General features: G+C 42.5%; 1 protein-coding gene across 7 annotated transcripts in view; it reads left to right on the top strand.

The window, feature by feature from the left end:
• The first annotated feature begins 462 nt into the window (after nucleotides 1–462).
• Nucleotides 463–13,487, top strand: part of ZFYVE26 (zinc finger FYVE-type containing 26) — a 62,402-nt gene continuing 49,377 nt past the window's right edge. For 2 of the 7 annotated variants that reach the window (XM_033431626.2, XM_033431502.2), the window contains exons 1-8: nucleotides 534–1,290; nucleotides 2,807–2,885; nucleotides 6,495–6,584; nucleotides 7,988–8,510; nucleotides 8,884–9,014; nucleotides 9,973–10,137; nucleotides 10,285–10,373; nucleotides 11,339–11,502. In XM_033431626.2, coding sequence (XP_033287517.1) covers nucleotides 1,097–1,290; nucleotides 2,807–2,885; nucleotides 6,495–6,584; nucleotides 7,988–8,510; nucleotides 8,884–9,014; nucleotides 9,973–10,137; nucleotides 10,285–10,373; nucleotides 11,339–11,502 — 1,435 coding nt within the window. In that variant the 5' untranslated portion in view covers nucleotides 534–1,096. The other 5 variants (XM_033431555.2, XM_049705515.1, XM_033431477.2 and 2 more) reach the window with 5 other exon arrangements.

The following is a 13,487-nucleotide window of genomic DNA, read 5'->3' as shown; positions in this document are numbered from 1 at the left end:
GAAGGTTCAGTATAAAAGCAGTTGTGATTAGCAAACTAGTAAACTGTTACTTTAAGACTCGGTTTCAGATTATTCTATTTGAGAAAGGCTTTTGCTCATTCTTTGCTCCCATCTCCCCGTGCATACCTCTATCTTATAATTTAGCCCACTGCATCCTAATTATTGACCTGCACCCTGTCACTAGACTGTGATCTCCTTGAGGACAAGGAGCGTATCTTATTCAGCTTCTAAAGTAGGCCCTAGCACACAGTTCAATTAACGGGCGGAGGATCTGTCAAAACCGTGGGCGGTGGTCCTAAACCAGGTATCTGATACCTCTTTCCTAGCTTCCTCTAATGCGGAGGTGGAATCACGTGACCCAAACAAATATGGCGCTTGATTTGCATATTTCCTCGATTGACCAATTAGAGTAGCTGCTGTCAGTCGTCATCCTCTCCCCCCCTCAACCTTCTGAACTGGATTTGTCACCTGACTCAGCTCAAACATGGCTGCGCTGGAAGCTCTGCTGATTTGGGCGCCGGGAGCAGGTGAGTGTAAGGCGCCCCAGGGAAGGCGGGAGCGCTCTCCACGACCCCGGTAGGGAGCGTCCCTGAGCCCCAATCCCAACTGCCCTCCAGTTCTGACACAGATTCCTCTCCTGATCTTCAATCCTCTGCCTTAAAAGAGGGCTCAAACTAGGGAGGTTCCTGCTGAATTTCTCATCCGTAAAGAGGCGACCACCTGGGGATTTGGAGCCGGATTAGGCAAAAAGCTCAGGAGGAAATACGGAAGTGGAGTTTCGGGTCTGCGCCGCGGGCTAATATGACGATTAATATTCGTTAAATATTGGATGCGCCTAGAGAGATGGGATCCACCCCTTGGGGAAATGTGGAACTTCCCAAAAGAGACAGTAGCCTGTCAAATCAAATTTACAACGTTAATTAGAAAAGTAAGCCCCGCCTTTCCTAGTACGGCTAGTTTGTCTAAATATAGTTCCTTCCTTTTCTTCTGACTCGGGTGTGTGTTGTTTATAGGAGGTACTCCACGAGTGAGAAAATTGACAATGTGTTTTGCGTAATTCATCTCTTTCTATCTCCCTGCACTGTGTGCTGGGAAAATGCATCATCCATTTGGAGAAGAGGAAACTGCTTCTCAGAAGCAGCTTTTTGGATTTTTCTGTGAATGCCTTCGGAGAGGAGAATGGGAGTTGGCACAGGCTTGTGTACCTCAGCTACACGAGGCCCAAGGGGATATCCCAAAGAAGGTGGAAGATATACTTCAGGCGCTGGTCATGTGTCCCAGTCAGCTGAGGTAAGGGAACTCTGTCCTTCTGCCAGGCAGTCACAGAGCGGGAGACACAAGGTACTATACTTGAGCTCTGGTCCATGTGCCTCACTCAGTCACCTCTGAAGAGTTAACAAAGGTAGAGTGTATTTCACATGTTCTGAAAATTTACCTCTATAATACATGCCTATTTATTACTTTATCAGTTTGGCTTTGAATTATCATCTGGAGCGGTATTTAAGCCTGGAACCACCATTTCTTGTTTATTATCATTAAAGTAGATAGTGCAACTATGTTGAAAAGCATTTTCTTTACCCCCAAAAGAGCAAACCTGCTCCCTTCTTGCTTGTGAAATTGAAGATATTGTTGTAGCTTTAACAAAGGACCAGAAGTGAATACACTTAAAGCTTTTTATTTTGAAATAATTAAGCATAGACTCACAAGAAGTGCAAAAACAATACAAAGAGTACCCTTTCCCCAACTTCCTCCAATTGTGACATCTTATATAACTATAGTAAATATCAAAACCAAGAAATTGACACCGGTACTGTTAACTAGACTACAGCCCTTATTCAGTTTTCACCATTTTTTAAATCTGAATTCATTTTTTTTTTTTGGCTGCACCTCAGGGCATGCGGGATCCTATTAGGGGCCGAACCCACGCACCCCGCTGCATTGGAAGTGCAGAGTCCCAAGCACTGGCCTGCCAGGGAAGTCCCAATCTGCATTCACCTTTATGTGTGTAGTTCTGCGTATCTTTATCCATTCTTAGACTCATATAACTACCAGTATAATCAAGGTACAGAACTATTTCATCACCACAAAAGAATTCCCTTGCTCCCTGGGAATACCTCTTTGTACATTGATCCCCCCTTGTCCCCTGGCAACCAATGTTCTCTATCTGAATTTTGAATGAAGTTCTTCCTGGCAGTGCTATTAACAAGTAGTGGTATAGGAGTTAAACGTTCAGTCTCTCCCTCACTTTTCCTTACTCTGGCATTTACTTATGAGAAAGTACTGTATTAGCACATATAGAATGGAGATTTACATGATTCTTTTCTTCCTTTGTTTTTTTCCCTTAAATTTGGATTCTAGCCAATTGCTGTCTAATTTAAATTACTAACTTCAAAGAAAGGCTTATGAATTCCTATAATCCTGTTTCTGGCATAGAGTTAAAAATAAATTTTTATAAAGTTCCTTTATTCTTTGACTATTTGATTCTGTTTTCAAGATTTCAAGTTTTCTATTTCAGATAGCTTTGCTCTTATGGCTTTCTGTGTAATATTAGTTTGTTTTAAAAACTAGATAGGGAGGTGGAGGTAGAATTGTGACTTTTTTTTTTTTTTAATGAAAGCTGCTAGTTCTGTTCTGGTTCTCATTTTATTGATCTGTCACATACATTCAAAAATTTCTCAGGACAATGTGTTGCCAGTTCAGGTTTAAAACAGACTGAGTAGTGAAATCTAAATCTTGGATCACAAAAGAGAAAAAAAGGTCAGTAGAAACTCTTTGTTTAGAAATTTTTTCTTTTTACATTTCTCAGATGTGGACAGGATATCAACCCTCAAAGATTAGCCTGGGTCTGGCTTCTTGTGCTGGAAAAATGGTTGGCCCTGGAAAAGGTAAGTAGGTTTACATTTAAAATTTTCGCCCGAGGCCAAGACTGAGAAGAACTTGGAAGGAGTTATGAAATTTCCCTTTTGTCTGTTACTTCCTGTATTTTGAGGTTTGTCATATTCCTTTCTCAGTATTGACAGTGAGAATGGCTTAAGTATTTACTGCTGTCTCTTTACCTAAATTCATTTATTAATTCACTAACTTACATTGGCATTAATTCACTAACCTACCATCTGAGGTGATACTATTGTGTTAAATACTGTTGTGAGTCTTGTGCCCAAACAGAACTTTGCAGAACTCAGTGAAAGTGACAAGATAGTGAATAAAGTCTAATCCTCATAATACTCAAGTAAGGGAGAATGGGCTGAACTGAAACTTAGTTGTTCATCCAAAAATCTTATTTTAACTAGTCCAGTACAGTGAAATCTTATAGATTTAAACGTCATTAATTAATAATTTAACAACTCACATGAATTGAAATAAAAGTTACCAAATATGAAAACAAAGTGTGCAAATTAATAGTGAAAGAAAACTTGTAAGGAAGGGTTTTTGGTTTTTATTTTTTTAAGAAAAATTACCATTCAAAGCACTTCTAGAAATATGTGTTAATTATCAGAAATTGATATCCATTAAAAAAATTCTCGGCAATTTTGTATTAAACCTGAGACTTTAAGATTTAAGTGAGGAACCTCTGACTCAGAAAATAAATGACTTGCCCAGGGTCACACCATAAAGTTAGTTGGCAAAATTGGAGCTGGAACCAATGTCTTCTGCCTTCGAGTCATCAGTCCTCTGCTTTTTCCACCTCAACAATATTTTTAGCCTACATAGACTTAAAATTAAGAAACCATAAATTCTTTTTTTTAATTTTTATTTATTTATTTTTGGCTGCGTTGGGTCTTTGTTGCTGTGCACAGGCTTTCTCTAGTTGCGGCGAGCGGGGGCTACTCTTCGTTGTGGTGCGTAGGCTTCTCACTGTGGTGGCTTCTCTTGTTGCAGAACATGGGCTCTAGGCAAGCAGGCTTCAGTAGTTGTGGCATGTGGGCTCAATAGTTGTGGCTCGCAGGCTCTAGAGCACAGGCTCAATAGTTGTGGCACACGAGCTTAGTTGCTTCATTGCATGTGGGATCTTCCCAGACCAGGGCTCGAATCCATGCCCCCTGCGTTGGCAGGCAGCTTCTTAACCACTGCGCCGCCAGGTAAGCCACAAGAAACCATAAATTCTATTTTGTAAATGTCTATAATTTAGCCTAATTTTCTTCTTAATTTCTCAGTCATCAGAATGAATTTTGTCTTTAGTTCTGCTTTGGCCTGACACTTACCCTTCTTCACATAGCTGTCAAAAAGCACCAGAAGTTACTAATCTAAATGTATTTATTATCCAGGCTTTTGGTAATGGTCTAGCAAAGAGAAATGACAAAAAGATCAACAGGAGAGGGAAGGAAAAGAAGCAAAACTGAAAAATAATCAACCCCAGGTTGTTTAAGAGTTGGCTGTAGTTTCAGATCTAAAAGAGACATCTTCAGCTAAAATATTCAATAGTATCTTCCAAGAGAAAAGAAAAAAAATAACAAATGTTATTGTTACTGACTAAGGAGCTTTTCAGTACAAACATGGAATTTGTCAAGCCAGGTGAACTTTTGCCTCAGCAGAGGGTATTTGTTTACTTTATGGCTGATTGGTGGTTGTTAAATTTCTGGACAGTTGGTCAACCAGATCAGGAGGTGGATTTCACTTCCCTGGTTCCTTTTCACAGACTAAGAGTTGTTTTTTCCAGAATTGAAGATCATTTGGTCCTTAAAGCTCCAGTACCTCAGTTATTTAAACAGTCGTGGGAATGTTTTAAACTTTATACAAGGACCTCAGAGAGTTTTAAAACTTAATACAAGGACCAAGACTTCAAATGTGTTCCTGAGGTAGTTCTACAAAGCCAGAACTGGACTTCATCTTTTAGGGGCTTGCTGGCTGCTCCTGCTACAGTCTCCCACCTGCTGCCAAAAGCTCCTTTTGAATTATTCGTTGAAACTGATTCCATTTTCCCTTTCCTTCATCCATTTTTGCCTTCTGCCCTTTTATCTTTTATCACGTGAACAGCATGATGTTCACAGCATGCTGCTTCTAATAAGGGAAAAATAGAAACAACTCCCATGTCCACAATTCAAGACTGATTAATCTACTTGTAAAATACCCTGGCACTATTAAAATTACGTGGTAAATGAATTTACAGTGACATGGGAGGATGTTTATATTCTACTATGTGAAGAAAAAGAAATTTAGAAAACAGTATGTTTGTTATGCATGCATATATGCATATGTAGAAAATGGTCTGAATACCCTTCGAACACAGTTGTAACTATAGTTCTCCTTCAGTGGAAAGATTTGGGGGGGGGGGTGTTGTGTATGTGTGTTTTCATTTGCGTGTTTGTATTCTCTGCTTTTTCTGCATTGAACATGCCTTGCTTTTATAGTAAGAAAATCTGTGCTTAGAAACATTGGGCAAATTCTTGCCTGGTTTAGGAATGTTAGTTGTCTATGACCCTGCATATGCATAAAGTAATTTCACCAGTAAAAAAAAAGATACAAGCTAGTCAGTCTTCAGGATTTTAATGAAAGTCCTAAAATCTTAACCAGTTCTTTTATTAAGGGCCTGCTGTCTGGGCTTATCTATTCCTTCCTCTTAGTCCTTGATAGAATCACTAACTTTCAGCTTGCCAGAATGAATTTTCTCTACACCTTCCAATCATTAGCATTATATAAGCATTCAGATGGCATGATTTACAGGTGTCTCTAATTTAAAAGAGTGCCTGTCAGAATTAGTCCCAGGCTTTCATCTCATTTGTATTTGTGTCTGGAGAAAGGGGGACTATCATTTTAGTTTTAAGGACCAGGTGAGGGGAAGTTATTGTGAGACAAGCAGGTGCAGGAAGAGTCAGAGGCTTTCTCTTCCTTTATACATTAGTCTCTGATGTCCTGTCTCATTAACAAACAATGGGGTCACTTTTTCCTTTTCATGCTTGAAATGATTAGAAAATACTTCCTAACCATTTCATCACTACTGAAGATTATTTTTAAAAACATCCTGATGCCATAGTTTTGTTTGATTTAGCGATATAATGAGATTTTAAAAACACATGAAAATACGGCACATAGTACCTGGCACATAGTAAGTGTTTCATAAACATTAGATCTCTCCCCCTTTACTTTTATTTTCCAACTAAAAATGAATACCAAAAATGGGTTTAGGCCAAAAGAGGATCATGTGGGCCATTCCATCCCAGCTTACCCATAACTGGGTGTTTTGGACACTGCAAGGGAGAGTCTTGGAGGACTTCAAGTTAGAGGCAAAAAATCACATGAAATAAGCAAGCCTTGGCATTTGAGGCTAAACAGTGTGGGATTTAAGTGTTAGTATTTAAGAGGGGAATGTGTTCGGTTTAGCTGTTTCCGTTTATAAAGAAAAGTGTCTGAAGACATACCCAGGAATTTAATGGTCAGAAGTACTTTATCTTAGAGAAAACAGCAGAAATAAGATGAACCAGAAAGAAGTATTTATTTATAATTGTCAGCTAAAGCACATGCTTAATATCTATGCTTCCTTCTTATGATTCTTCTAGAAGTTACTTCCAGCTGGCTTCCGGAGAAAACTTGAGTTTCTTTTATTGTCAGAAGACCTCCCAGGTGACATCCCAGAGGACATCCTCAAGGTGAGAGAGGGCCCTGGATCTGTCTGCCCAGGTTTGCAGTCACTCAACAAATTCAGCTTTCAGGGATCCAGCAGAAACAGGTCCCCAAGATGTGGGCCGTTCTCTGTTCTCAGGCAAGACCAGGCTAGGTGGAGGCCCCTTGAGGGGAATTTAGAGATAGGAGAAACTTATCTGATTGTAGAATTCTTAGAGGTAGCTTGGCCAGAAGTACTAATCATAGCTGAGGATTAATTTTTTTTTTTATTTCATGTGAAAGGAATACCTAACTTGGTTTTAAACTAGATGTTTAAATTTTTCACCAGAATGTGGCAGGGAATATAAAGGGAGAAAGGAACTAGTATGTATTTGCTGAATACCTTTACTGTAACAGGTGCACTGAATGTGTTATAGCTAATCCTTACAACCGCCTTCTGGGAGCAGATTCAAAATCTTAACTAGATCTATACTTAAGTGCTTGAGGGATGCTCTGAGGTTCAATACTTATTTTCTTCATGACCCAGCCACCAGCTAACTGAAGCTATATTCACAATAGGATTTAAGGTAGGGACTTTCACTTGTATTAGGTCAAGGACTCATGGTCCTGTGACCATCTTGGAGGCGGTTACTGAACAGGTATCCCTGAGTACCACCCACAGAAATGGTGCTGAAGTGTGGGAAATAACCTACCAAACAAATTATAGGCTACAGAGATCTTGCCTTTTAAAGGCTTGCAATCTAGCTGGGGAGGAAGGAAATACACACATGGCACAATTAGGTACTAAGCCATATGGTACTAATTTTAAGAACATTGAAAGCCCAATAAAGAGGGAGAGTTGTGTGAGTTGGAGGTACTGGGGAAGGTTTTAGGGAAGGATGAAGAATGATTTACTTTTTTAAAGGACCTACCATTAATTGTAAAACTAGTGTTACTACATTCTGTATCCAAAATCTTGGTTGGGATTTAGATCAGGGGTTAAAAACTGGTCTGTAGTGTTCTTTTAAAAGTTGAATTTAAATGCCTTGAGCTGGGCACAGTGTCTTATTCCCATCTGTTACCTGGTCTATGAGTTTGCAGTCCCTGATTTAGATTGACAGTGCACGTTTCGGAGGCAATGGGGGTGGGGGTGACTAGCTTGAGCATGGAGGCCTTGGGCAAATCTCTCTTTGCCTCAACCCCCTGATTTGAGGACACCTTCAGAACGAGGATAATAGTAGTGTCTTCTTCCTAAGGCGGTTGTAAGTATTAATTTAATTTTTCTGTGTAAAGGACCTGGCACATAGTAACTACTACAGAAGTATTTGCTATTGCTACTATTGTATATACACACATGCATATATATACACTGAAAAGAGGAAAACATGAAGGCGTGTAAGTGATAACATTCTGGACATAGCGCCCATCCCTCTCTTCATCCCCTATTTAGGAGCTGTACACGGTCTTAGCACAAGATGCGGCAGACTCTGTGCTTGATGGAAATCAGAGGCAAGAGAGCTGGCCCCCTTGGCTCAGCTCAGAAGCTGTCTCTCTGCTCTGGGATCTTCTGCGGGAGGCCCCTCAGCCTGCGCAGGCCCTGCTGGAGCTCCTGCTTGGGGAGGAAGATGGCACGGGCCTCCAAGGCTGGTTCCTGCAGAAGGCGCTGGTGGACCTCATTCGAAAGGCACTGCGAGCTTTGCGGGGTCCTGCCACCGGGCACCCAGGGGCAGTCGATGCCATCTACGGAGCCCTGCGGACTCTGCGCTGCCCTGCAGAGCCGCTCGGGGCTGAGCTGCGTCTCCTGTGTGAGGAACTGCTGGAGGCCAGCAGGGCAGAGGGGAGTCCCCTGCGGGAGGAGCGGCTGCTCGGCTGCCTGCTGCACGAGGCCGGGCGGGGCCTGGTGTCCCTGTATGGCCACACCTATGCAGAGAAGGCCCCAGAAAAGCCACCGAGGACCACACCCTCGGGAAAAGGTGTGTTCCCTGCACTGCTTCTCTCATTCCACTCTGCCCAGCCCCTCTGACTCCCTCTAGCCTGCTCCCTTCCATGTTGTTCAGGAAATCTAATGGGAGAAGCTAAGCAAAAATGGGCAAGATGTTCTGTGAAAGCGCAGCTTTCATAGCTTAAGAAAGAGTGATGGAGAAAAAAATAAAGTACTAGTCATAGCAGAAAAGAACTTTTCAGAAACTACTGAGAGAAGTAAAGAGTCTTTAAGAGAGAAGTATAGAAAACCTGGTTTAACTTTTTAAAAGAGCGAACTCTCATATCAATTGGTTTTTCAAATGGGCTTTACCTTAGGAAAGAAGAGTCCAGTTCCCCAGTAACCCCATCTGGTTTGATTTTCAGTCTCACTGGCTCATCTAGATCCTGAGCGGGCAATGCTAGCCTTGTTCTCCAATCCTGACCCAGCCCAGGCTTGGAAATTGGCCTATTTCTACTGCCTGAGCAACAGCAAGCACTTCCTCGAGCAGATCCTGGTAAGTCAAACTCAGTGCTTCACCACTCAAGTACCCAGGGACTCTGTCCAGGCTTCTTCACTCCTCCTTTCTCTCGCACTCATTTATCCAACACAAAGCAGTTTAATTAGCAGTGAGTCATCTAGTTGTGTCCATCCCACAGTTCCAGAAGGCTCTGAGAACCAGTATCATTCATAATTAGAACTGCCAGCATTTTGTGTCAGTCCTTGGGCAGGCACTGAAATGTTGGATACATGTAAGCTTTCCGGAGGGTGCGAGGAAGAAAAGACAGTGGCAGCAATATGTTGCCTAGCTGACAGGAGACTCTAATTACTCTAACCTTCTCTTTCCAGATTGCAACTGAACTTTAGTTTAATTCAACAGCTATTTTTTTAATATGTATTTATTGTATTTTTTTTTTTTTTGGCTGTGTCAGGTCTTAGTTGCGGCACGTAGGATCTTTCGTTGCGACACAGGTTCTTCGTCGCAGCGCACAGGCTTCTCTCTAGCTGTGGCATGCAGGTTTTCTCTCTCTAGTTGTGGTGTGCGGGCTCCAGGGCACGTGGGCTCTGTAGTTGTGGCACGCAGGCTCTCTAGTTGAGGCACACGAGCTCATAGTTGTGGCGCATGGGCTTAGTTGCCCCACGGCATGTGGGATCTTAGTTCCCCGACCAGGGATGGAACTCACGTCCCCCGCATTGGAAGGGGGATTCTTTACCACTGGACCACCAGGAAAGTTCTTCAACAGCTATTTACTAACCTCATTCTATGTAGTATGTACTATGCTAGGATCTGGGGATACAACAGAAGTCAATCCCTGCCTTCTAGGAGCTTACAGTCTAGTGTTTTCCTAAACACTTTGTATTCAACTGGCCACTTCTGTCATTGTCAGAAACCTCCCTTCTATACTGAAAAGCTTCTTACCCTGATTAGCAGCAAGTCCCCAGAGCTGCCTCTAGCAGCCTCCTTTGGCTTCCAGGTGACAGCACTCACCCTGTTGAAGGAGGAAGACTTCCCAAGTCTTGGCTGCCTGCTAGATAGAGAATTCAGCCCTCTCAGTCGACTGCTCGTGCTCCTGGGCTGGACACACTGCCAGAGCCTAGCGTCAGCCCAGAGGCTGCTCCAGACACTCCACAGGACCCAGGTAACTCTCACTCTGAAGCCCAAGCATCTCTGGAAATGAGTGTGGTGGCACTTTGGGCTGAGGCAGAATGCAGGGTCCTGAAATCGGTCACATCTCTGACCCCAGGTGCCTGAGTCAGCATCTCTTTCTTCTCCTGTATCAACACAGGACCAAGGCTGTGATAAGCTCCTCAGGGATGCCTGTGATGGGCTGTGGGCTCACCTGGAGGTCCTGGAGTGGTGTGTGCAGCAGAGCAGGTATGGCCCTGCACAGCCAGCCCTCTTCCCACCACTGGGCACACTTGACCCATGCTCTGCACGTGTGGCCATTTCAAGACATCTTCCCTGTAAATGGTTTAAGTTGACAGTGTTGACCAGCAACAAATAATTTTTCCAACTATTAAACCAGGAAAGAAGCATAAGTAGTGATTATCTTCATCACAGCCATAAGGTCATAACTAGAGGATAATTTAAGGATGACAGTGATCACAAGAACAAAACCTCACATCTCCTGAGCACTTACTATACACCAGGCATTGCTCTAAGCCCTTTACGTGATGATTTCACTTAAGCTTGACAATAATCCTGTGAGGTAAACACCAATATTATCCTCATTTTAAAGGTGGGGCACCTGAAGCCCAGAGGTGTTAAATAACATGCCCAAAGTCACACAGCTAGTGAGTGTGGTCCACATTCTTAGCCACGTGTTATCTTGGATCACATTTTTATTCAACAACTGCCTCTTGAAATGTGTGCGCAGCCCTGTGTTTTCCTGATAACTTAGCCTTGGGTCTTCCCTGGATCTGGGTTCTTATTTTGTTCTTCACCCACCTCACCAGCACTTCTGAAGTCAAGTAGGCCACTGCGGGAAGTAGCAAGGGGCCCTGACTCAAAGAAAAGCAGAGAAGCTCGTGTCAGCTCTCAGCTAGGAAAATTACAGAAATTAGGAAGCTTAATCTGTGGGCCCTTTCTAGACCCTGCTGAGCACAGAGGCCCTTCCTAGGTCCTTACTAGACAAGTAAAGCCAGCTTGATGAATGTCCTTCCCTGGGGGTAAATAAATGCTATCCTCTATTATAGACCAACTGAAATTTAGTGTTTGGGGAAGTGAAACCTGTGGTGTTACAGGCCAGAGAGAAAGAATAAGAGGGAATGGAGACTGGTCTTTCTCAAAGCAATTATATAAACTGCCTCCCCTTCCATCCTCCCAACTTTCCCTTTCAGCAACCCCATACCAAAGAGAGATCTCTTGTGTCACTTACATGGTGGAGAAAGCCACTCAGTGCTCTACTCTCTCCATCACCTTACAAACCTTCCAGCCCTCAGGGAGGAAGATGTCCTCAAGCTCCTACAGAAGGTGCCAGCCAAGGACCCCCAGCAAGAGCATGGTGAGTTGGCGATGGAGTGACCTGGGCAAGGTTCCCTCTTAGGACAATCTTGCAGATGTTTCTTACAGCACAAGATTTATCTAGATGTGATTGCTGGTATCTATCAAGATGGGTGGTCCAGCAGGTACCCTCTAAATTAGTGCTGTTTGCCACAATCAGATGACAAGATGTAGGGACATCTTCCCCTTTCTTGATGAGGCCTAGGGTATCCTATGAGAACAATTCCATAGGAACATTTGTCCTCATGGGTCCAGCTCAGGAACCATGAGCATGCCCTCATTTCACTGGAACAGAATTAGGAGCTACCCTCTGAACTCACAGCACTGTCACTGGCAGTATTTATGCAAATTCTTGGTGAGTCTCTCCATGCTTCATAAGCTTTCTTACAGCACATTTTGTGCTTTCCTTCCCTCCCATATCTTCTTCATGGTCTATTGAACAGGTAAAGAGTCTTTCTTCTAGAAGATTCTTGTTTTGAGTTTTTTTTAGAGTTTTTCTTTTAGAAGAAAGACTTGCCTGAAACAGTACAAAGCCTTGTTATTTTTGGTTTTTTTTGCGGTATGCGGGCCTCTCACTGTTGTGGCCTCTCCCGTTGCGGAGCACAGGCTCCGGACGCGCAGGCTCAGCGGCCATATGGCTCACGGGCCCAGCCGCTCCGCGGCATGTGGGATCTTCCCAGACCGGGACATGAACCCGTGTCCCCTGCATCGGCAGGCATACTCTCAACCACTGCGCCACCAGGGAAGCCCACAAAGCCTTGTTTTAACCTTAGATCTTTGCTTAAAATTCAAGTCCCCATTAAACAAGCACTCTTTTTTGCTCTCAAAAATCATATGATGGTGTGGTCACAACCTACTACACAGGCCGGGGACCTTACTTTTGAGAGAAACAAACATTCTCATATGGCAGTAGATGTCTGTCAGCCTAGATATTGCTTTGATTTACTTTTTTAAAGGACCTACCACTAATTGTAAAACTAGTGTTACTACATTGTATATTTTTTTGGAAAGGTAGACAACTTGTTTAGCAGATTTCCTAAAGGAACTGGAACTCTCTGTTTTCTACATACGAGTACAAAAGGCTTCCGAAGAAGTGTTTGAAATCTATCCCTGGTGACCCACCAGAACACACTTAGAACTTGAACTTGGAAAAGGCAAAAGAGGAGTGATAATAGGGCTTGGACTAGGGTGAGGCAAGAGAGGCATCTGGGGCAAAAATGTAAGGAGCCACTCCCTCTCAGCGAGCTTGCAAGTCCTGGCTCTGGGCAATAATGCCATGAAGAGGTCAAGACCATAGAACAATATTGACTTTGTTCTGCTTATTACCCTGACCTTGGCAAGGCCAAGCTTCTAAGAAGTAATCACTAGGAAACCTATACTTAAGGGGCTTGTTGCAGCATTGTAGTAGCAAAACATCCCTAACTATTCCAACGTCCTGCCCTTGAGGAATATGCCTAGACAGGGATTCATTCAGTAGAGCTATATGCACCCAGCAGAGATTTAGTTTGTAAAGAAACATAATCAAATGCTTATGCTCTAAAGGATTTTTAACAAGTAGGAAAATTAAATAGTATATAAAATGTTACACTCAAACACATACACATGTACACAAAACTATTAAAGGGGTTAAACCAGAATGTAGCAGTGGTTGTGTTTAGCTGGTAGGCTTATGGGTGGTATTTTTTTCTTCTTTTTGCTTTATTACATTTAATGTTTTTTCTTTGAACAGGTTATACTTTTGCTATGATAAGAATTAGGGGTAGATTAAGATGTTTAGAGATTCTGTAAAGATGGTAACCTTCCTCCCTCCTAAGTTCAAAACAAATTTTTAATGAAAAATTATAAATTATTAAACAAGTGTACGGAATCTCAACAGCGTTTATGTTTTTTCTCATGATGTCTGCTTCAGGGCTTTCCTAAAAATATCAAGTTTTTTTTTTTTTTAAACACCGTGTTACCTTTGCTCTCTTATTTCTCGATCTAAAC

This window comes from Orcinus orca, chromosome 2 (genome assembly GCF_937001465.1).
Source record: "Orcinus orca chromosome 2, mOrcOrc1.1, whole genome shotgun sequence".
Taxonomy (NCBI): Eukaryota; Metazoa; Chordata; class Mammalia; order Artiodactyla; family Delphinidae; genus Orcinus; species Orcinus orca.
The sequence above is the reverse complement of the archived record's forward strand: the minus strand, read 5'-3'. Positions and strand labels throughout refer to the sequence as shown.